Here is a 22,471-nt window from a genome sequence, read left to right as displayed (position 1 = left end):
ACAGTCAGGGGGAGATAGAGGAACAGATATGTAGGCAAATCTCAGAAAAGTGTGAAAATAATAGGGTAATAATAGTGGGGGATTTCAACTTCCCCAATATAAATTGGGATAGTCAGTGAAAGGCTTAGAGGGTGCAGAATTCTTAAAGTGCATCCAGGAGAGCTTTTTGAGCCAACATGTAGAAAGTCCTACAAGAGAGGGGGCGGTACTAGACCTAATTCTAGGGAATGTAGCCGGGCAGGTGGTGGAAGTGTCTGTAGGAGAGCATTTTGGCGATAGTGACCATAATTCGGTGAGATTTAAGGTGGTCATGGAAAAAGACAAAGGCGGCCCGGAAATAAGGGTTCTAAATTGGGGGAAGGCCGATTTTAATAAGATAAGGCAGGATCTGGCCAAAGTGGACTGGGAGCAGCTACTTATAGGAAAATCCACATCAAAACAGTGGGAGGCTTTCAGAAGGGAAATAGAGAGAGTACAACACCAACATGTTCCTGTAAAGGTCAAGGGTGGGACCAACAAGCAAAGGGAACCTTGGATGACAAGGGATATACAAAAATGCATTAGGAAAAAAAGGGGGGCTTTTGGCAGTAACAAAAGACAAAAGACGGAGGAAGCCCTAGAGGAGTATAAAAGGTGCAGGGGCATACTTAAAAAGGAAATTAGGAGGGCGAGGAGGGGCCATGAAATAACACTGGCGAGCAGAATAAAGGAAAATCCTAAGATGTTTTATAAGTATATTAAGGGCAAGAGGATAACCAGGGAAAGGGTAGGGCCCATTAGGGACCAAAGTGGCAAGCTGTGTGTAGAGCCAGATGAAGTAGGTGGGGTTTTAAATGAATTTTTTGCCTCTGTGTTCACTATGGAGAAAGACGATGTAGACATAGAAGTCGGGCAAGGGGACTGTGACATACTTGAACATATTAGCATCGAGAGGGAGGAGGTACTAGCGGTTTTAGCAGGCCAAAAAGTGGATAAATCCCCAGGCCCGGACGAGATGTATCCCAGGCTGTTGTGTGAGGCAAAGGAGGAGATTGCAGGGGCTCTGACACAAATTTTCAGAACCTCTCTGGCCACAGGGGATGTACCAGAGGACTGGAGAACAGCTAACGTAGTACCATTATTCAAGAAGGGTAGCAGGGATAAACCAGGGAATTACAGGCCAGTGAGCCTAACATCTGTGGTAGGGAAATTATTGGAAAAAATTCTGAGGGACAAAATTAGTCTCCACTTGGAGAGGCAAGGATTAATCGGGGATAGTCAGCATGGCTTTGTCAAGGGTAAATCATGTCTGACCAATCTGATTGAATTTTTCGAGGGGGTGACTAGGTGTGTGGATGAGGGAAATGCTGCGGATGTGGTTTACATGGACTTCAGTAAAGCTTATGACAAAGTCCCGCATAGGAGACTGGTCAAGAAGGTAAGAGCCCATGGGATCCAGGGGGCCTTGGCGCGTTGGATCCTAAACTGGCTGAGTGGCAGGAGGCAGAGGGTGATGGTCGAAGGTTGCTTTTGTGACTGGAAGCCTGTGTCCAGTGGGGTACCTCAGGGATCGGTGCTGGGTCCCTTGCTGTTTGTGATCTACATTAATGATTTGGATGAGAATGTAAAGGGTATGATCAGTAAGTTCGCGGATGACACGAAAATTGGTGGGGTGGTAAATTGCGAGGAGGAAAGCCTCAGGCTACAGGATGATATTAACGGGTTGGTCAGATGGGCGGAAAAGTGGCAAATGGAATTTAACCCTGAAAAGTGCGAGGTGATGCATTTTGGATGGAGAAATAAGGCAAGGGAATACACAATGAGTGGTAGGACCCTAGGAAGTACAGAGGGTCAGAGGGACCTTGGTGTACATGTACATAGATCCCTGAAGGCAGCGGAACAGGTAGATAAGGTGGTTAAAAAGGCATATGGGATACTTGCCTTCATTAGCAGAGGCATAGAATATAAGAGCAGGGAGGTTATGATGGAGCTGTACAAAATGCTGGTGAGGCCACAGCTGGAGTACTGTGTGCAGTTCTGGTCGCCTCACTATAGGAAGGATGTGATTGCTTTGGAGAGGGTGCAGAGAAGATTCACCAGGATGTCACCTGGGATGGAGCGCCTCAGCTATGAAGAAAGACTAAACAGGCTGGGGTTGTTTTCCTTGGAGCAAAGGAGGCTGAGGGGGGACCTGATTGAGGTGTACAAAATGATGAGGGGCAAAGATAGGGTAGATAAAGAGGAACTCTTCCCCTTAGTAGGGGGGTCAATAACAAGGGGGCATAGATTCAGGGTAAGGGGCAGGAGATTTAGAGGGGATTTGAGGAGGAACTTTTTCACCCAGAGGGTGGTTGGAAGCTGGAACTCACTGCCTGAAAGGGTGGTAGAGGCAGGAACCCTCACAACATTCAAGAAGCATTTGGATGAGCACTTGAAATGCCATTGCATACAAGGCTATGGACCAAATGCTGGAAAATGGGATTAGACTGGACAGGGATTGATGGACGGCGCAGACACGATGGGCCGAAGGGCCTCTTTCTGCGCTGTAAAAACTCTATGACTATGACACATCCCTCATTCTACCATTACCATGAAACCAGCCCTGGTTCAATAAGGAGTGTTGAAGAGCATGCCAGGAGCTGCACCAAGTGTATCTGAAAACACAGGACTATATGCATGCTAAATAGCGAAAGCAGCATTTTATAGACAGAGCTAAGCGATCCGCACCCAATGGATCAGATCAAAACTCTGCAGTCCTGCCACATCCAGTCGTGAATGGTGATGGACAATTAACAACTAACGGGAGGAGGAGGCTCCTTGAACATCCCCATCCTCAACGATGGCAGAGCACAGTACGTGAGTGCAAAGGACAAGGCTGAAGCCTTCGCAACCATCTTTAGCCACGAGTGCCAAGTGGATGATGCATTACAGCTCCAAAGGTCCCACCATCACAGAAGCCAGTCTTCAACCAATTCGCTTCACTGACATGATATCAAGAACGGTAGAGCGCACTGGATACAGCAAAGGCTCTGGGAACCGACAACATCCCCGATACAGAGCTGAAGACCTCTGCTCCAGAAATAGCTGCACCTCTAGCCCAGCTGCTCCAGTACTGGCTTCTACCTGACAAAGTGGTAAATTGCCCAGGTATGTCCAGTCCACATAAAGCTGGACTAATCCAACAGCCAGTTACCACCCCATTAACCACCTCACCATCATCAGCAAAGTGATGGAAGCTGTCATCGATAATGCTATCAAGCGGCACTAACTCACAAATAACCTCCTCACTGATGCCCAGTTTGGTTTCCGCCAGGACCTCTTGGCTCCTGACCTCATTACAACCTTGGTCCAAACATGGACAAAAGAGCTGAATTCCAGAGGTGAGGTGAGAGTGACTGTCCTCGACATCAAGGCAGCATTTGTCCGAGTGTGGCACCAAGGAGCCCTAATAAAACTGAAATCAATGGGGATCAGGGGAAAACTCTCCACTGGATGGTGTCATATCTAGCACAAAGGAAGATGGTTGTGGTTATTGGAGGCCAATCATCTCAGACCCAGGTCATCGCTGCAGCAGTTACTCAGGACAATGTCCTAGGCTCAACATCTTAGCTGCGTTGTTAATGACCTTCAGAAGTGGGGATGTTCGCTACTGATTGCACAGTGTCAAGTTACATTCGCAATTCATCAGATAATGAGGCAGTCTGTGTCCAGCACGACCTGGACAACATTCAGGTTGGGGATGATAAGTGGCAAGTAACATTTGTGCCACACAAGTGCCAGACAATGACCACCTCCAACAAGAGAGAGTCTAACCACCACCCCATGACAATCAATGGCATTACCATTGTTGAATTCCCCACCATCAACAACCTGGGGGTCACCATTGACCAGGAGCTTAACTAGATCAGTCAAATAAATATTGTGGCTACAAGAGCGAGTCAGACGCTGGGTAGTCTGCGTAAGTGACTCACCACCTCCTGACTCCCCAAAGCCTTTTCACTCCCTACAAGGCACAAGTCAGGAGTGCGATGGAATATTCTCCACTTGCCTGGACAGTTGCAGCTCCATCAATGCTCACGAAGCTCGACAGAATCCAGAGGAAAGCAGGGCGCTTAATCAGCCACCCATCCACCATCTTAAACATTTACCCCCTCCTCATCCATAGAAACATAGAAGATAGCAGCAGGAGTAGGCCATTCGGCCCCTCGAGTCTGCTCCACCATTTAATTAGGTCATGGCTGATCATCCAAAAGCCCTGCTTTCTCCCCATATCCCTTGATCCCTTTAGCCTTAAGAAATATATCTAACTCCTTCTTGAATATATTTAATGAATTGGCCTCAACTGCCTTCTGTGGTAGAGAATTCCACAGGTTCACCACTCTCTGGGTGAAGAAATTCCTCCTCATCTCTGTCCTAAATCGCTTACCCCTTATCTTTAAACTGTAACCCCTGGTTCTGCACTCCCCCGCCATCGGGAACACCCTTCCTGCATCTAGTCTATATAGCCCTGTTAGAATTTTATAAGTTTCAATGAGATCCCCTCTCATTCTTCTAAACTCCAGCCCAATCGACATCATTCCTGCCATCCCAGGTATCAATCTGGTGAATCTTCGCTGCACTCCCTCCATGGCAAGAACATCTTTCCTCAGATAAGGCGACCAAAATTGCACACAATACTCAAGGTGTCGTCTCACCAAGGCCCTGTACAACTGCAGCAAGACATTCTTGCTCCTGTACTCAAATCCTTTTGCTATGAAGGCCAATGTAGCATTTGCATTCTTAAGTGCCTGCTGCACCTGCATGCTTACCTTTAGCAACTGGTGCACAAGGACACCCAGGTCTCGTTGCACTTCCCCTTCTCCCAATCTATTGCTGTTCAGATAATAATCTGCCTTCCTGTTTTTGCCATCAAAGTGGATAACCTCGCACTTATCCACATTATATTGCATCTGCCATGCATCTGCCCAATCACCCAACCTGTCAAATCATACTGGAGTTTCTCGGCATCCTCCTCCCAGCGCACACGCCCACCCAGCTTTGTGTCGTCTGCAAACTTGGAGATATTACATCTAGTTCCCTCGTCTAGATCATTAATGTATATTGTGAATAGCTGGGGTCCTAGCACTGATCCCTGCGGTACCCCACTAGTTACTGCCTGCCACTCGGAAAAAGAGCCGTTATTCCAACTCTTTGCTTCCTGTCTGCCAACCAGTTCTCTATCCAAGTCAGTACCTTACCCCCAATCCCATGTGCTTTAACTTTACACGCTAATCTCTTATCCAGCGCACTGTGGCGTCATGGCACAGAATGTCCTCTGGGCGAGGGACTTCAATGTCCATCACCAAGTGTGGCTCGGTAGCGGCTCGTGTTTCTTCTCTCACTACCTGCCGTGAGCCAGTCTGGCTGCTATGTCCTTCAGGACTCAGGCAGCTCGGTCAATCATGGTACTATTGAGTCATTGAGGACACCCCTTCATCGTGTCCTGTGCCCCTACCACCGTGCTAAATGGGATAGTTTAAGAACACATCTAGCAGCTCAAAACTGGGCATCCATGAGGCGCTGGGCCCATCAGCAGCAACAGAATTTTATTCCACCATAATCTGTAACCTCTGGGCCCGGCATATCCCTCATTCTACCATTACCATCAAACCAGCACTGGTTCAATAAGGAGTGTTGAAGAGCATGCCAGGAGCTGCACCAAGTGTATCTGAAAACACAGGACTATATGCATGCTAAATAGCGAAAGCAGCATTTTATAGACAGAGCTAAGCGATCCGCACCCAATGGATCAGATCAAAGCTCTGCAGTCCTGCCACATCCAGTCGTGAATGGTGATGGACAATTAACAACTAACGGGAGGAGGAGGCTCCTTGAACATCCCCATCCTCAACGATGGCAGAGCACAGTATGTGAGTGCAAAAGACAAGGCTGAAGCCTTCGCAACCATCTTTAGCCACGAGTGCCAAGTGGACGATGCATTACAGCTCCTGAGGTCCCACCATCACAGAAGCCAGTCTTCAACCAATTCGCTTCACTGACATGATATCAAGAACGTTGAGCGCACTGGATACAGCAAAGGCTCTGGGACCCGACAACATCCCGGATACTGAGCTGAAGACCTCTGCTCCAGAAATAGCTGCACATCTAGCCCAGCTGTTCCAGTACTGGCTTCTACCCGACAAAGTGGTAAATTGCCCAGGTATGTCCAGTCCACATAAAGCTGGACTAATCCAACAGCCAGTTACCACCCCATTAACCACCTCTACATCATCAGCAAAGTGATGGAAGCTGTCATCGAAAATTCTATAAAGCGGCACTAACTAACAAATAACCTCCTCACCGATGCCCAATTTGGTTTCCGCCAGGACCTCTTGGCTCCTGGCCTCATTACAACCTTGGTCCAAACATGGACAAAAGAGCTGAATTCCAGAGCTGAGGTGAGAGTGACTGTCCTCGACATCAAGGCAGCATTTGTCCGAGTGTGGCACCAAGGAGCCCTAATAAAACAGAAATCAATGGGGATCAGGGGAAAACTCTCCACTGGATGGTGTCTTATCTAGCACAAAGGAAGATGGTTGTGGTTATTGGAGGCCAATCATCTCAGACCCAGGTCATCGCTGCAGCAGTCACTCAGGACAGTGTCCTGGGCCCAACATCTTAGCTGCTTTGTTAATGACCTTCAGAAGTGGGGATGTTCGCTACTGATTGCACAGTGTCAAGTTACATTCGCAATTCATCAGATAATGAGGCAGTCTGTGTGCAGCACGCACTGGACAACATTCAGGTTGGGGATGATAAGTGGCAAGTAACATTTGTGCCACACAAGTGCCAGACAATGACCATCTCCAACAAGAGAGAGTCTAACCACCACCCGATGACAATCAATGGCATTACCATTGTTGAATTCCCCACCATCAACATCCTGGGGGTCACCATTGACCAGGAACTTAACTAGATCAGCCAAATAAATATTGTGGCTACAAGAGCTAGTCAGACACTGGGTAGTCTGCGTAAGTGACTCACCACCTCCTGACTCCCCAAAGCCTTTTCACTCCCTACAAGGCACAAGTCAGGAGTGCGATGGAATATTCTCCACTTGCCTGGACATTTGCAGCTCCATCAATACTCACGAAGCTCGACAGAATCCAGGGGAAAGCAGGCCGCTTAATCAGCCACCCATCCACCATCTTAAACATTTACACCCTCCTCATCCATAGAAACATAGAAGATAGCAACAGGAGTAGGCCATTCGGCCCCTCGAGTCTGCTCCGCCATTTAATGAGATCATGGCTGATCATCCAAATTCAGTACCCTGTCCCTGCTTTCTCCCCATATCCCTTGATCCCTTTAGCCATAAGAAATATATCTAACTCCTTCTTGAATATATTTAATGAATTGGCCTCAACTGCCTTCTGTGGTAGAGAATTCCACAGGTTCACCACTCTCTGGGTGACGAAATTCCTCCTCATCGCCGTCCTAAATGGCTTACCCCTTTTCTTTAGACTGTAACCCCTGGTTCTGGACTCCCCCGCCATCGGGAACATCCTTCCTGCATCCAGTCTGTCTAGCCCTGTTAGAATTTTATAAGTTTCAATGAGATCCCCTCTCATTCTTCTAAACTCCAGCCCAATCGACCCAATCTCTCCTCATACATCATTCCTGCTATCCCAGGTATCAATCTGGTGAATCTTGGCTGCACTCCCTGCATGGCAAGAACATCCTTCCTCAGATAAGGCGACCAACATTGCACACAATACTCAAGGTGTGGTCTCACCAAGGCCCTGTACAACTGCAGCAAGACATCCTTGCTCCTGTACTCAAATCCTTTTGCTGTGAAGGCCAACGTAGCATTTGCCTTCTTAAGTGCCTGCTGCACCTGCGTGCTTTCCTTTAGCAACTGGTGCACAAGTACACCCAGGTCTCGTTGCACTTCCCCTTCTCCCAATCTATTGCTGTTCAGATAATAATCTGCCTTCCTGTTTTTGCCACCAAAGTGGATAACCTCACATTTATCCACATTATATTGCATCTGCCATGCATCTGCCCAATCAGCCAACCTGACAAATCATACTGGAGTTTCTCGGCATCCTCCTCACAGCACACACGCCCACCCAGCTTTGTGTCATCTGCAAACTTGGAGATATTACATCTAGTTCCCTCGTCTAGATCATTAATGTATATTGTGAATAGCTGGGGTCCTAGCACCGATCGCTGCGGTACCCCACTAGTCACTGCCTGCCACTCGGAAAAAGAGCCGTTTATTCCAACTCTTTGCTTCCTGTCTGCCAACCAGTTCTCTATCCAAGTCAGTACCTTACCCCCAATCCCATGTGCTTTAACTTTACACGCTAATCCCTTATCTAGCGCACTGTGGCGTCATGGCACAGAATGTCCTCTGGGCGGGGGACTTCAATGTCCATCACCAAGTGTGGCTCGGTAGTGGCTCGTGTTTATTCTCTCACTACCTGCCGTGAGCCAGTCTGGCTGCTATGTCCTTCAGGACTCATGCATCTCGGTCAATCATGGTATTATTGAGTCACTGAGGACACCCCTTCATCGTGTCCTGTGGCCCTACCACCGTGCTAAATGGGATAGATTAAGAACACATCTAGCAGCTCAAAACTGGGCATCCATGAGGCACTGGGCCCATCAGCAGCAACAGAATTTTATTCCACCATAATCTGTAACCTCATGGCCTGGCATATCCCTCATTCTACCATTACCATCAAACCAGCCCTGGTTGAATAAGGAGTGTTGGAAAGCATGCCAGGAGCTGCACCAGGTGTACCTGAAAATCAGAAACCAACTTGGTGAAGTTACAACACAGGACTATATGCATGCTAAACAGCAGAAGCAGCATGCTATAGACAGAGCTAAGCGATCCCACACCCAATCGATCAGATCAAAGCTCTGCAGTCCTGCCACATCCAGTCGTGAATGGTGATGGACAATTAACAACTAACGGGAGGAGGAGGCTCCTTGAACATCCCCATCCTCAACGATGGCGGAGCACAGCACTTGAGTGCAAAAGACAAAGCTGAAGCCTTCGCAACCATCTTCAGTCACAACTGCCAAGTGGATGATGCATCTCGGCCTGCTCCTGAGGTCCCCACCTTCACAGAAGCCAGTCGTCAGCCAATTCACTTCACTCCACATGATATCAAGAACAGTAGAGCGCACTGGATACAGCAAAGACTGTGGGCCCCGGCAACATCCCAGCTGCAGAGCTGAAGACCTGTGCTCCAGAACTAGCTGCACCTCTAGCCAAGCTGATCCAGTACTGGCATCTACCCGACAACATTACAATTCGTCAGAAAATAAGGCAGTCATGCAGCAAGACCTGGGCAATGTTCAGGTCGGGGATGATATGTGGCAAGTAACATTTGTACCACACAAGCACCAGACAATGATCATCGCCAACAAGAGAGAGTCTAACCAGCTCCCCGTGACGTTCAATAGCATTACCATTGTTGAATCCCCCACCATCAAATCCTGGGGTTCACCATTTACCAGACACTTAACTGGACCAGCCACTTAAACACTGTGGCTGCAAGAACTAGGCAGAAACTGGGTATTTAGCGGCGAGTGTCTCACCTCCTGACTTCCCAAACCTTTCCACCACCTACAAAGCACAAGTCAGGAGTGTGATGGAATACTCTCCATGCCCTTGGATGAGTGCAGCTCCAACAACACTCAAAAACCTCAACACCATCCAGGACAAGGCAGCCTGCTTGATTGGCATCCCATCCACCACCTTAAGCATTTACTGCCTCCTCCACCGGCACACTGTGGCTGCAGTGTGTTCAATCTACAAGATGCACTGCAGCAACTCAGCAAGGCTTCCACGACAGCACCTCCCAAACCTGCGGCCTCTATCACCTCAAAGGACAAGGGCAGCAGGTGCATGGGAACACCACCACCTCCAAGTTCCCCTCCAAGTCTCACAGAATTCTGGAACTCCCTACCTAACAGCACTATGGGAGAACCTTCACAACACGGATTGCAGTGGTTCAAGAAGGCGGCTCACCACCACCTTCTCAAGGGTAACTAGGAATGGGCAATAAATGCTGGCCTTGCGAGTGATGCCCACATCCCGAGAATGAATAAATTAGGATTAAAAACGTGTTTTTTATATATTGTGTTTCTTGTTTTTCTTAATTGTAACTTAATTTTGCTTTAACCTTTTCCTGTTCTCGTGTCCTCTTTATCTATTTACATTTTTAGCCTCCACAGTCATTCTATCCCTAAGTTCCAGAGATTTGTTCCAACAAATTTGCCTTCGGCCTCAATCACGCTCTGCTTCTACTGGGTCTGGGCCCTCTGCCTGGGTTCACAATTACAAAAAATAAACGGCAGAAAAGTCTGTAAACTAAGGGAAGGAATCAAAGGAAGACCAGTCAGGTCGACCCGAGTTTTTGATACAGGAGATGGTAAAGGGATGTTCTGCTGCTGATGGGGGAAAAAGACCCAAGGGCAGTGCTGGTGACATTAGAGCAGATCCTCATCCCACTCATGAAGTGCCAGAGACTGGATTCTACATCAGTCGCATGAAGCTTTCCATGGCTATGGAAATGTCATCTAAGTACTTCAGAGGGACAGGGCCTTGTGTCCCCAATCTGGCCCAGCATTAACAGGAATGGTGACTAACGGAGCCAGAAGTTACCACTTGTGTCTCCAAAGAGTTATGGGTGAGGTAAAAGAGGAGAAAATGTTCTCTATAAATTTCCCCACTGATTCAGCGTTGGCCAGTGTCTGTACATTGGTCAGCTCTGTACCATCAGCCTCTGGAGAGGAAACATAACAATAAACTGAATTTAAACAAATTGGATGTTAGAAACAAATGGCGAGATTCACTGTAAGCCCAGCTAATGGGGCCAACCCACTCCATAATCAGCAGTGGGAAAGTGAAAGTGGGAAATGTTGATACTTCTATTCAGTCCATGGCACAGCACATTCGTGCTTGTGTCCCGGTTATTACAGATTAGCATCTTCCTTCCTTCATTTTTTCCTTCCTTCCTGCAGGATCAAATTGAATCTGTCTATAATTCAGATCTTCCCATTAATCAATAGTTCAGTGCTATTTGTCTTTGTCCTGTTTGGTTTCCAATACCTTTGTAACAGGCCTCAATATGTGTTAATCTGGAATTGACTGTTACTCCTCTGGAGCTGGAGGCACTCAGGATTAATTGTGGACACAAACATTTCTGACACATGTATCTGGTATGAATACACCGTGATCTGAGGAACCTCATTTTGTTCAGAATCCAGCTCCTCAAAGCTTTACATTTTCTGATTCTTTCCTTCACCATTTCTTGTGTCGAGTGACTGACTGTCTTTTGCAGCAGAGCTGCCGTTGCCTCCCTCCACAGGGGAACTCCAGCATTTCTCGATCTTTCACAGCACAGCAACAGGTGTGGGCAAGATGGACGTTGATAAGTGTGGCTGCACATGTCCTACCTCTTTGGTGTCACTCTCTTGTCACATGTCTAGTGCTGGAAATGCGCTGTCAGGAAATGCGTGACATCTGAAGGACAGCCCTGGTTTTCAAAGCTGAGCTGAAATAAAAAAATTGAAGAGGTCAAAGGTGAGAAATTCCTTAGGCTTGCCGTCACACACCCGCAATATTCCAACTGCAACCACAAGAAAATGATAAAGTAGGATGGGTGCGGACAGGGGTTCATCTCTAGAGGTTGTTAATGTACCTGCAGAGTTAGTGTCGCACCATCCCAGGGTCAGCTCCTGTGTTTGGGATGTTTTGTGCTCTCGTGCTGATCTCTGTGAGTATGCAGAAAGTATCTGAGTTCAGGCCAGTGCTGGGTATATGAAAGAAATAGTCAATGAAAGTATCAGTCAATCTCAGTTAATGCAGAGTAAAGCTCCCTCTACACTGTCTCATCAAACACTCACAGGGAAGGTACAGCACGGGTTAGATACAGAGTAAAGTTCCTTCTACAGTGTCCCATCAAACACTCCCAGGCCTGGTATAGCACTGGTTAGATACAGAGTAAAGCCTCCCACTTTACATTACCATCTAACACTCCCAGGCCAGGTACAGTACAACTTAGATGAAGTGTAAAGCTCTCTCTAAATTGGTTGATCACACACAGCCAACTCAGATCCAGCATGTTTTAAATTCAGCGTACAGCTCCTCTGACACTACCCAATGAAGCACACCAGCTCAGGTACAGCATGGGATGAACTTAGAATAAAAATCCCTCTACATGTAAGTGTCAGGCAGTCCCAGGTATGATTAGGCACTTTACAGCCTTCCGTACTCAATATCGAGTTCAACAATTTCAGATCATAACCTCGGCCCCCATTGCATTTTTACTTATATTTTTTATCCACACCTTTGTTTTGCCCCCCCCTTTTTTTTCTCTCCCACATGGCAGCTGTCTCCCATTCTGCCAGCGCATTTCACACCTAATCTAGAGCCGTCTTTTGTCTCCACTAGTCCTATCACCATCTCGTCTCGTTTTGAATACCTCTTTGGGTTGAGGCGCCAAAGTGGCGCCAAGTTCGCCTGGGCGCTGGTTTTTGCGCAGCATTCGAAGCTGTAGCGATCGTCAGAAATTCAGTTGAAGTGCCCCTAGAGGGAGACGGGGCGAGACTCGAGGCGCTCCGCGTCCCTCTTAGGGCGCTGAAACTGAATATCGCAGCGCAACATGCCGCAGCGCCATACGCTGCGGCATGGCATGCTGTGGTACTGCAGGCCTTCCTACCACTGTTAAGGGGGAGGGGCCTGCAACAGCGCGAACCCCGATCGCGAATGCCGGCAAAAGAGCCCGGCACCAAGGAGAAGTGCCGGGCTCTCGGGAAACAGCCGGCAATGCCGCAGGGGGGGTGACCAGGAGGCTGGGGACGGAGGTGCTGGCAGGCGGCCGCCAAAAAAGCGGCCGCCCCGCACCTCCACCTTAACTTGCGCCTCTGACGGCGCAGCAAGGCCCCGTGAACCGGGTACGGGTAGCGAACGGCGCTATAGCGGCGTTCGCTACCAAATATCGCGTTCGGGCGCGAATGGGGCGCTGCGCACACCGATGACGTCATCGGTGGTGGCGCAGCGCAAATGGCTAACGCCACCATTAGCGCCCCTGCTGAATATCGCGGGAGGCGCAGCCAGTGGCGCTACAGCCGCTGACTGCCTCTTTAGGCGCTAACAGGTGGTGCTACTCACCCAATTTTTCCCCCAATGTCTCTTCACTTCTCTTTTGTTCTCTCTCAGCCCCCAAACTGGCCGCTTAATTTGTTTCATTTCCTGTGCTTTTTCAGTCTTGACAAAGGGTTTCGACCTGAAACGCTGACTCTATTTCTCTCTCCACAGATGTTGCCTGGCCTGCTGAGTTTTTCCAGCATTTTCTGTTGTTGTTCTAGGTATGGGCTAGCTTTACATACAAGTTGAGCTGAATTGTACTTGTCGTATCAAAGGCAGTCCCTTATGGCATTTGTCGAAGAAGCACCCAGTAGATGGTTAGACTCTCACCTTGGCAAAATCCTGGACTGATGGGATCCTCAGTAAAGTTCCTCACCTTTACAATCATTGTTGGGGCTTCTTGTTTCATCCCGTCTTTGACATTGAGGGTCTTGGTCCCACCAGCTCTGCTCTGTGAATCCAGCGACATTTCTCCAGTCCCAGTTAGTGTGATGATGATTTGGCTCCACTCTCTCCACCCTCCTGAGATACTCTTCACTACATGAAACATTTAATATAAAAATTAATATTAATTCTAGAACCTGTAATTGGAATACATTCGGTCTATTTTTGTTGCAGGTACTATGATTATATTTAATTTGAATATGTTTGTAATGAATGACATTTGGTTGAATTACTTACCTTAATATTAAATTGTTCTTTCCTTTCCCCTATTTATAAGGACTAAACTCACTGGCAGTGTCAGCTGCCAAGTCCAGCTCATCCCGCAGTGAATCCCACTGATGCTGCGTAACCAGGGGTGTAAACCTGTCTCCAGGTGACATCACAAAGGAGCCAGGAAACATGTCACAAAGCAGCCCAAGCCCCTCCCACTCAAGGTATTACAGGGTCACATGACCAGCCTCTGCTCCTGGTGTGCAGTCTCACTGGGCATGAAAGCAGGTTGTACAATCAGTCCCTTCTCCAACCCTGGATATTACAGCCTCCTTTGTGCCTTGAAACAAGCCTATTCCCTGTAACAGGAAGGGTGCCACAGGCAATAAGTGGAGGGATCTTCATGGGTATCAAGTGGTGGGATCATCGGAGCACTGGTGTGCAGTCTCACTGGGCATGAACGCAGGTTATACAATCAATCCCGGCTCCAACCCTGCTCCCATGTACTGAGACTCCAGTCAGGGAGCACAGACTCCCAAAATTACCACTGATAAATTATCCCTCCCATCTTCCAAATGTGAGGTCCCACTATTCAAAGGCCCCCATGTCTACCTCTTGCTTTATACACCAGAAAGTCTCCCTTCTCTTTATATCAGCCAGTGTGTCTCCCTCCTGCTTTGGCAGAGTGAGGCAGTTTGTGGGAATGGTGTTTGGGATGAGGCAACGATATTACATCCTCCTTTGTGCATCATCGAAGGATTAATTTGAGGGTGCATCATGGACAATAATGGGGTAAAGCTCCCTCTGTACTATCCCATAAGACACTCCCAGGCCAGGTACAGCACAGTTTAGGTACAGAGTATAGCTCCCTCTACACTGTCCCATTAAACACTCCCTGGGCAGGCAGAGCACGGGATAGGTACAGCGTAAAGCTTGATCTACACGATCCCATCAAACACTCCCAGAGGCAGGTGCAGCATGGGCTAGATACAGAAGAAAGCTCCATCTACAATAGCCCATCAAACATGGCCAGGCTGTGCTCCTGGTGTGCCGTCTCACTGGGCATGAACGCAGGTTGTACATTCAGCTCCGTCTCCAACCCTGCTCCCATGTACTGAGACTCCAGTCAGGGAGCACAGACTCCCAAAATTACCACTGATAAATTATCCCTCTAATCCACGAAATGTGAGGTCCCACTATTCAATGGCCCCCATGTCTACCTCTTGCTTTATACACCAGAAAGTCTCCCCTCTCTTTATATCAGCCAGTGTGTCTCCCTTCTGCTTTGGCAGAGAGAGGCAGTTTGTGGGAATGGTGTTTGGGATGAGGCAACGATATTACATCCTCCTTTGTGCTCTGAAATAAGTCTATTCCCTGTAACAAGAAGGGTGTCATAGGCAATAAGTGGAGGGATCTTCAGGGGTATCAAGTGGTGGGATCATCGGAGCATTAATTGGAGGGTGCATCATGGACAATAATGGGGTAAAGCTCCCTCTATACTATCCCATAACACACTCCCAGGCCAGGTACAGCACAGCTTAGGTACAGAGTATAGCTCCCTCTACACTGTCCCATCAAACACTCCCTGGGCAGGCAGAGCACAGGTTAGATACAGAGTAAAGCTTGATCTACACTATCCCATCAAACACTCCCAGGGCAGGTACAGTATGGGGTTAGATAGTGAGTAATGCTCCATCTACACTTTCCCATGAAACACTCCCAGCCAGGGCAGGCCGAGCACGGGTTAGATACAGAGTGAAGCTTGATCTACACTATCCCATCAAACACTCCCAGGGCAGGTACAGTATGGGGTTAGATAGTGAGTAATGCTACATCTACACTTTCCCATGAAACACTCCCAGCCAGGGCAGGCCGAGCACGGGTTAGATACAGAGTGAAGCTCTCTCTAAATTGGTTGACCAAGCACAGCCAACTCAGATCCAGCATGTGTTAAATGCAGCGTGCAGCTCCTCTGAAACTATCCAATGAAGCACACCAGCTCAGGTACTGCATTGTAAGAACACAGAATAAAACTTCATCTACATGTAAGTGTCAAGCACTCCCAGCTGAGGTATTGGCGAGCTTCACACACGGGTTAAGCTCAGGTCAACTTGTCACAGCAAAGGCTGAGCCTTATGGCAACTGTCAGACAGCTCCCAGTAGTAGCTGGTTAGACTCTCACCTCTGGAGTTCTTGGTCCCACCAGGTCTGCTCTGTGAATCCAGCGACCATTTCCAGTCCCAGTTAGTGTGATGATGATTCGACTCCGCTCTTTCCACCTTCCAGAGATTCTCTTCACTCCAAGAATCTTTTAAAATATAAGTGATTAATATTTATTCTAGAATCTGTATTTGGAATACAGTGCGACTATTTTTGTGACTATGATTATATTTAATGTGAATATAATTGCAATTGATGACATTTGGTTGAATTACTTACTTTCATATTACATTGTACTTTCCCTTCCCCCTATTTATATGGACTAAACTCACTCGCAGTGTCAGCTGCCAAGTTCAGCTCCTCCAACAGTGACTCCCACTGATCCTGTGTAATCAGGGGCGTAAACCTGTCTCCAGGTCACATCACAAAGGAGCCAGGAACTGTTGTATCCGTGTGTTAATGGAGACACGGAATGCAGGAGTTGGTTTCACAGGTGTTTACTGAACAAAGTCTGGAGGTGAACTAACAGATACAAGACACTATACAGGCTTATAAAGCCCGAGTGGCCATTACCGGCATTACCGTACACAGGGGGCTCTTAAAGGCACATACACCACAATTCCTCCCCTTTTAGACAACCAGTACAGAACATTTTAAGTAATCATTAATTAACATGTTACAAGAACAATAATCTACACATTTGCTGCAGTTAATCAATTATAAGTCAGTCTCTCTGGAGGCTTCCTGACTCGGTCCGGATAACGCCTTGGTGGTGTAGTAGTTTCTGGTGGTGTAGTAGGTTCTTTTGGCAAGGTCGATTCAGCTTGAATGCCAGTGTCGGGTTCATCTGGTTCCAGTATCACCGGATCGGAGGTAGATACTATGGGTATCTCTGCTTCATCATTAGGCGTATAGAGTTGTTGTGTAGGTTGTCCCTTTTCGGATGACTCTATGATCTGGTCAGCATGGCGCCTTATTATGCTTTCTCCAATGTCCACGGTATACATCAGCAGTCCTAGTCGTGTGCAAATAGTTCCAGGCTGCCATTTCTCGGTACGGTAGTCCCGGGCCAAAACTTGTTGACCTATCTGGAAGGTTCTAGTTGGCCTTTCATTCATGCCTTGAAATTGCCAGTTCTCCACGTCCCTTCTGATGTTTGGCTTGATCAAATCCAGCCGGCATCTTAGGCTTCTATTGAAGAACATCATGGCGGGAGTTTGGTTTGTAACCACATGTGTTGCATTCCTGTATGCAAACAAGAAGTTATCTACCTTATGCTGTAGATTTATGTCTTCATTACCCATGGCCTTTATGGCCTTCTTGAAGGTCTGGACAAACCTTTCAGCCAATCCATTGATGGCGGGATGGTATGGGGCGGACGTGTAGTGCTTAACCCCATTGTTTTTTAAGAACTTCCTGAATTCTTCGGACACAAATTGCGGTCCATTATCAGAACAGATCTGTTCAGGCAGCCCATTCCTGGCAAATATGGTCCTTAATACTGTGATGGTTTTTTCCGTGGTGGTGGAGGACATCTTTATTACCTCCGGCCACTTGGAGTGTGCATCAACCGCGATTAAGAACATTGAGTCCATAAATGGACCAGCAAAGTCGATGTGTACCCTTTGCCATGGAGATGAGGGCCACTCCCATTGATGTAGAGGGGCTTGTGGTGGGGCGTTTTGGACCTTCTGGCATCCTAGGCAGCTCTTGGTCATTTCTTCGATGTCTCCATCGATACCTGGCCAGCACACAAACGCTCTGGCTAGGTTCTTCATTTTCACTCCACCCAGATGCCCCTCGTGAAGCTCTTTTAGCACTTTATCCTGCAGTTTGGGTGGAATCACCACTCTGGATCCACACATCAAGGTTCCTCGGCACACTGACAGCTGTTCTCTTCTTTTTCGAGAATGCTGGCAACAGTGGTTCGCCATGTGCTGGCCATCCCTTCACCGTTAAATCGTAGACTCGTGAGAGAGTCAGGTAATTTCTCGTTTCCTTTTCAATGGCAGAATTTGTTACTGGTAGACATTCCACTATGGTTGAGTGGAACATCTCCACTGGGTCCACTGTAGGTGCCTCTTCTACCGTTGGCAACGGTAGGCGCGATGAACCGTCAGCATTCCCATGCTGTTTTGATCCTTTGTATTCTATGTCATATTGGTGTGCCCCTAGGAAAAGGGACCACCTCTGTAGCCTTTGCGCTGTCATAATGGGAACACCCTTTTTAGGGTTAAATAGGGAGACGAGGGGTTGATGGTCAGTCAACAAGGTAAATTTTTGTCCGTGTAGGTAATGGTTGAATTTCTTAATTCCCCATACCAGGCTGAGTGCTTCCCTGTCGATCTGGGCATAGTTACGCTCAGCTGAGTTCAATGAGCGTGCCGCAAAAGCTATCGGCCGCTCTGAGCCATCAGGGAATCTATGCGATAATACCGCTCCTACGCCGTAAGGGGATGCATCGCACGCCAGTCTGATTGGCAGTGATGGGTTGTAATGAGCCAAAACTTCCTTGGACGTGATCAAGCCTTTGCATTTATGGAAGGCACGTTTACAGTCTTCGCTCCATTTCCAAATTACTCCCGTTTGTAGCAGTTCGTTAAGAGGGTGCAGAACAGTTGACAAGTTCGGTTAAAATTTATGATAGTAATTTATCAATCCCAGGAACGACCTTAATTGTGAGACATTTTCACGTGCTGGGGCTTTTATGACCGCTTCAATTTTTTCAGGTGACTTATGCAACCCTTCCTCGATAATTATGTGGCCACAATATGATATTTGTTTCTGGAAAAATTCGCACTTGGGGCGATTTGCTCGTAGGCCCCGTTCTCTCAGCCTAGTGAGCACCTGCTCCAAATTGGCAAGGTGCTCATTGTCGTTTTCTCCTGTTATAAGGATGTCGTCTAGGTAGCATTGAGTCCCCGGAATCCCTTGGAGGACTTGCTCCATAGCTCTTTGCCAGATAGCTGGAGCTGATGCTAAACCAGTTGATTGTACTGGTACAGGCCTTTGTGTGTATTAATCGTGAGATACTTTTTAGAGGCCTCTTCAACCTCCATCTGTAGATATGCTTGTGCCAAGTCAATTTTGGTGAAACGTTTCCCTCCGGATAGTGAGGCGAAAATATCTTCTATCCTCGGAAGAGGATACTGTACCGTGTGAAGGAACGAGTTTACAGTCACCTTGAAGTCCCCACAGATGCGAATTTTTCTCTGTTCTTCAGATTTATCATTATTTAACGTTTTCTTCATAACCGGGACGATGGGTGTTGCCCACTCGCTCCTATCTATCTTGGATAATACGCCTGCCTTTTCCAAATTCTCCAGCTCTGCCTCGACTGCTGGACGAATTGCGTATGGCACCGGCCTTGCCTTAAAAAACTTGGGAATTGCCGCATCTTCCACTTTTATTGAGGCGGTGACGCCTTTCAAGGTTCCTAGTTCCTGTTGAAACACTTCCTTGGCGTTGGCCAAGATGTCTTTTAATCGTTCAGTCCCTCTGGTCATGGGTGGATCTGCCACAGCGATAACATCTCTCGAAACCCTGTGTCATTTCATGGGTGCCGAAGTCCTGTGGCTTTTGCTGTATCTCTGCAGCTCCTCTTGCGGCTGCTTCGTATGATACAGCCACACTGAAAGCCTTGTCCAGTGTCAAATCTTTCTCAGAAAGTAGCCTTTTCTGTGTTCCTTCACTTAGGAGACCGCAGACGAATTTGTCTCGAAGAGAATCTGCCAGTCCTGCTCCGAATTGGCAGTGCTTTGACAGCTTCCTTAATTCGGTGAGGTAATCAGCGTTACTTTCATTCTTGTGCTGATTCCTCCTGAAGAATTTGAATCGTTCCGCTATCAGCAGCGGTGTTGGGTTTAAGTGCTACTGTAGGGTATCAACAATCTCCTTAAAATTCTTGTCCCTCGGTTTGGCTGGAGTGATTAAGTTTCGTAACAGCCCGTATGTCCTTGCGCCCATTAGATTTAGAAGTACTGATGCCTTTTTATCATCCTCTATTTCATATGCTGTGCAATATACCTCCACTCTTTCCACATATGTGGTCCAATCCTCTATATCGCTATCGAAAGCAGTAATATTGCCAGTCTTAGGCATCCTGAAAAAAAAATGGCACCTCCCGCGCTTTCCTTTCTTCCCCGCAGAAAAAAAATGGCGCCTCCCGCGCTTTCCCACCGCTGCCGCTGCTGACAACGCTGTTCTCCGCGGTTTTTATTTACACAGGTATTTTTTTTAATAGGTGGAGACTAGTTCCCGTCGGACTCTCTGGGACTTTTCCCTCCCTCTGCTTGGTCCGAACGCCGACCTGCGTTGCAGCGCCGGCTGTCTCCCGAGTGCTCCACCCTCTGTCTCTGTTTGCCTCCGCCTTCGCTGCTCGGCCCCGCTGCAGAGCCAACCGATGGAACCCCAGCTCGCTGCCCAGGAAGGATTATTGCAGTACCTGCCACCAGCTCGGCTTGCTGGTGAAACCACAGTTTCTTTTTTTTCTTTCTTGTTTTTCTTCGACTTTCGTCTGAGGAATCGATCTCCTTGAGGTGCTGCCGAATTGCAGGTAAGTCCGTTTCCAATTCGTCGCCACTGTTGTATCCGTGTGTTAATGGAGACACGGAATGCAGGAGTTCGTTTCACAGGTGTTTACTGAACAAAGCCTGGAGGTGAACTAACAGATACAAGACACTATACAGGCTTATATAGCCCGAGTGGCCATTACCGGCATTACAGTACACAGGGGGCTCTTAAAGGCACATACACCACAGGAACCATGTCAAAAAGCAGCCCAGGCCGCTCCCACTCAAGGTATAACAGGGTCACATGACCAGGCTCTGCTCCTGGTGTGCAGTCTCACTGGGCATGAACACAGGTTTTACAATCAGTTCCATCTCCAACCTTGCTCCCAGGTACTGAGACTTCGAATAGGGAGAACAGACTCCCAAAATTACCACTGATAAATTATAACTCCCAATCTTCAAATGTGAGGTCCCACTATTCAATGGCTCTTGCTTTATACACCAGAAAGTCTCCCCTCTCTTTATATCAGCCACTGTGTCTCCCTCCTGCTTTGGCAGAGAGAGGCAGTTTGTGAAAATGGTGTTTGGGATGAGGCAAGGATATCACAACCTCCTCTGTGCTCTGAAACAAGTCTATTCCCTGTTAGAGGAATAGTGTCAGAAGCAATAAGTGGAGGGACCTTCAGGGTACCAAAGAGAGGGACCATCAGAGCATTAATTGGAGGGTGCATCATGGGCAATAATGGGGTAAAGCATCCTCTGTACTAACCCATCAAACACTCCCAGGCAGGATATCATGTTTAATCAGTTGGTCACACCGCAGGAAAAGGCTGCACAGGCAGGAAGGGAATGGGTGACCGCCAGGCAGAGTATTAGGCACAGGCAGGTAGTGCAGGGGTCCCCTGTGGCCATCCCCCTCTCAAACAGATATACCACTTTGGATATTGTTGAGGGAGATGAATGAGAGGCGATCTTATTGAAACATATAAGATTGTGAAGGGGCTTGATTGGGTGGATGCGGTGAGGATGTTCCCAATGATGGGTGAAACTAGAACTAGGGGGCATAATCTTAGAATAAGGGGCTGCTCTTTCAAAACTGAGATGAGGAGAAACTTCTTCACTCAGAGGGTAGTAGGTCTGTGGAATTTGCTGCCCCAGAAAGCTGTGGAAGCTACATCATTAAATACATTTAAAACAGAAATAGACAGTTTCCTAGAAGTAAAGGGAATTAGGGGTTACGGGGAGCGGGCAGGAAATTGGACATGAGTCTAGGTTCGGAACGGTCATGGCCCTGTGGGTAACGGAGTGGGCCCAGGGGCCGTGTAGCCTGGTTCTGCTCCTACTTCTTGTGTTCTAATTCTGTGTTAGATTTCAGGAGATGTTCTATTCCTGTTCCTGGCTGGGGTGGAGGTCACCTTTTATAGAAGGTAAGTACTGTAGAAAATATAGGGACAGAGTGATCTCCTGGACGAGTTTCGATCAGCTAGATGGGTCGGAGAGGAATTTCCCAGATTTTTTCTCCCAAATTGGCCATTGGGTTTTTTATCTGTTTTTCGCCTCTCCCAGGAGATCACATGGGTTCGGGTGGGCTGTAGAGTGATAGTAGATTTGAGGTTAGGATCAGATCAGCCATGATCTTATTGAATGGTGGAGCAGGCTCGAGGGGCCGATTGGCCTACTCCTGCTCCTATTTCTTATGTTCTTATGTTCTTATGGCTTATCGGGAGAAGGCAGCAGCAGCCAATGTCCTGGCACCATGGGTGGTTCTGCTGCACAGGACGGGAGGAAAAAGAGCGGGAGAGCTATAGTGATAGGGGATTCTATTGTAAGGGGAATAGATAGGAGTTTCTGTGGCCACAAACGAGACTCCAGGATGGTATGTTGCCTCCCTGGTGCAAGAGTCAAGGATGTCTCGGAGTGGCTGCAGGGCATTCTGAAGGGGGAGGGTGAAAAGCCAGTAGTCGTGGTGCATATAGGTACCAACGATATAGGTAAAAACCGAGATGAGGTCCTAAAA

The 22,471-nt window shown here is 47.8% G+C and overlaps 1 protein-coding gene across 1 annotated transcript in view; it reads right to left on the bottom strand.

Moving 5' to 3' along the window:
* Positions 1-11,523: 11,523 nt before the first annotated feature.
* Positions 11,524-22,471, bottom strand: part of LOC147097545 (uncharacterized) — a 48,861-nt gene continuing 37,913 nt past the window's right edge. The window contains exon 6 of the mRNA XM_085971397.1: positions 11,524-11,609. Within this exon, the coding sequence (XP_085827523.1) occupies positions 11,524-11,609 (86 nt within the window). The remainder of the gene's footprint in view (positions 11,610-22,471) is intronic.

Source organism: Somniosus microcephalus, chromosome 31, assembly GCF_052327205.1.
Source record: "Somniosus microcephalus isolate GS21.2 chromosome 31, FLI_Smic_1.0, whole genome shotgun sequence".
Lineage (NCBI taxonomy): Eukaryota > Metazoa > Chordata > Chondrichthyes > Squaliformes > Somniosidae > Somniosus > Somniosus microcephalus.
The sequence above is the reverse complement of the archived record's forward strand: the minus strand, read 5'-3'. Positions and strand labels throughout refer to the sequence as shown.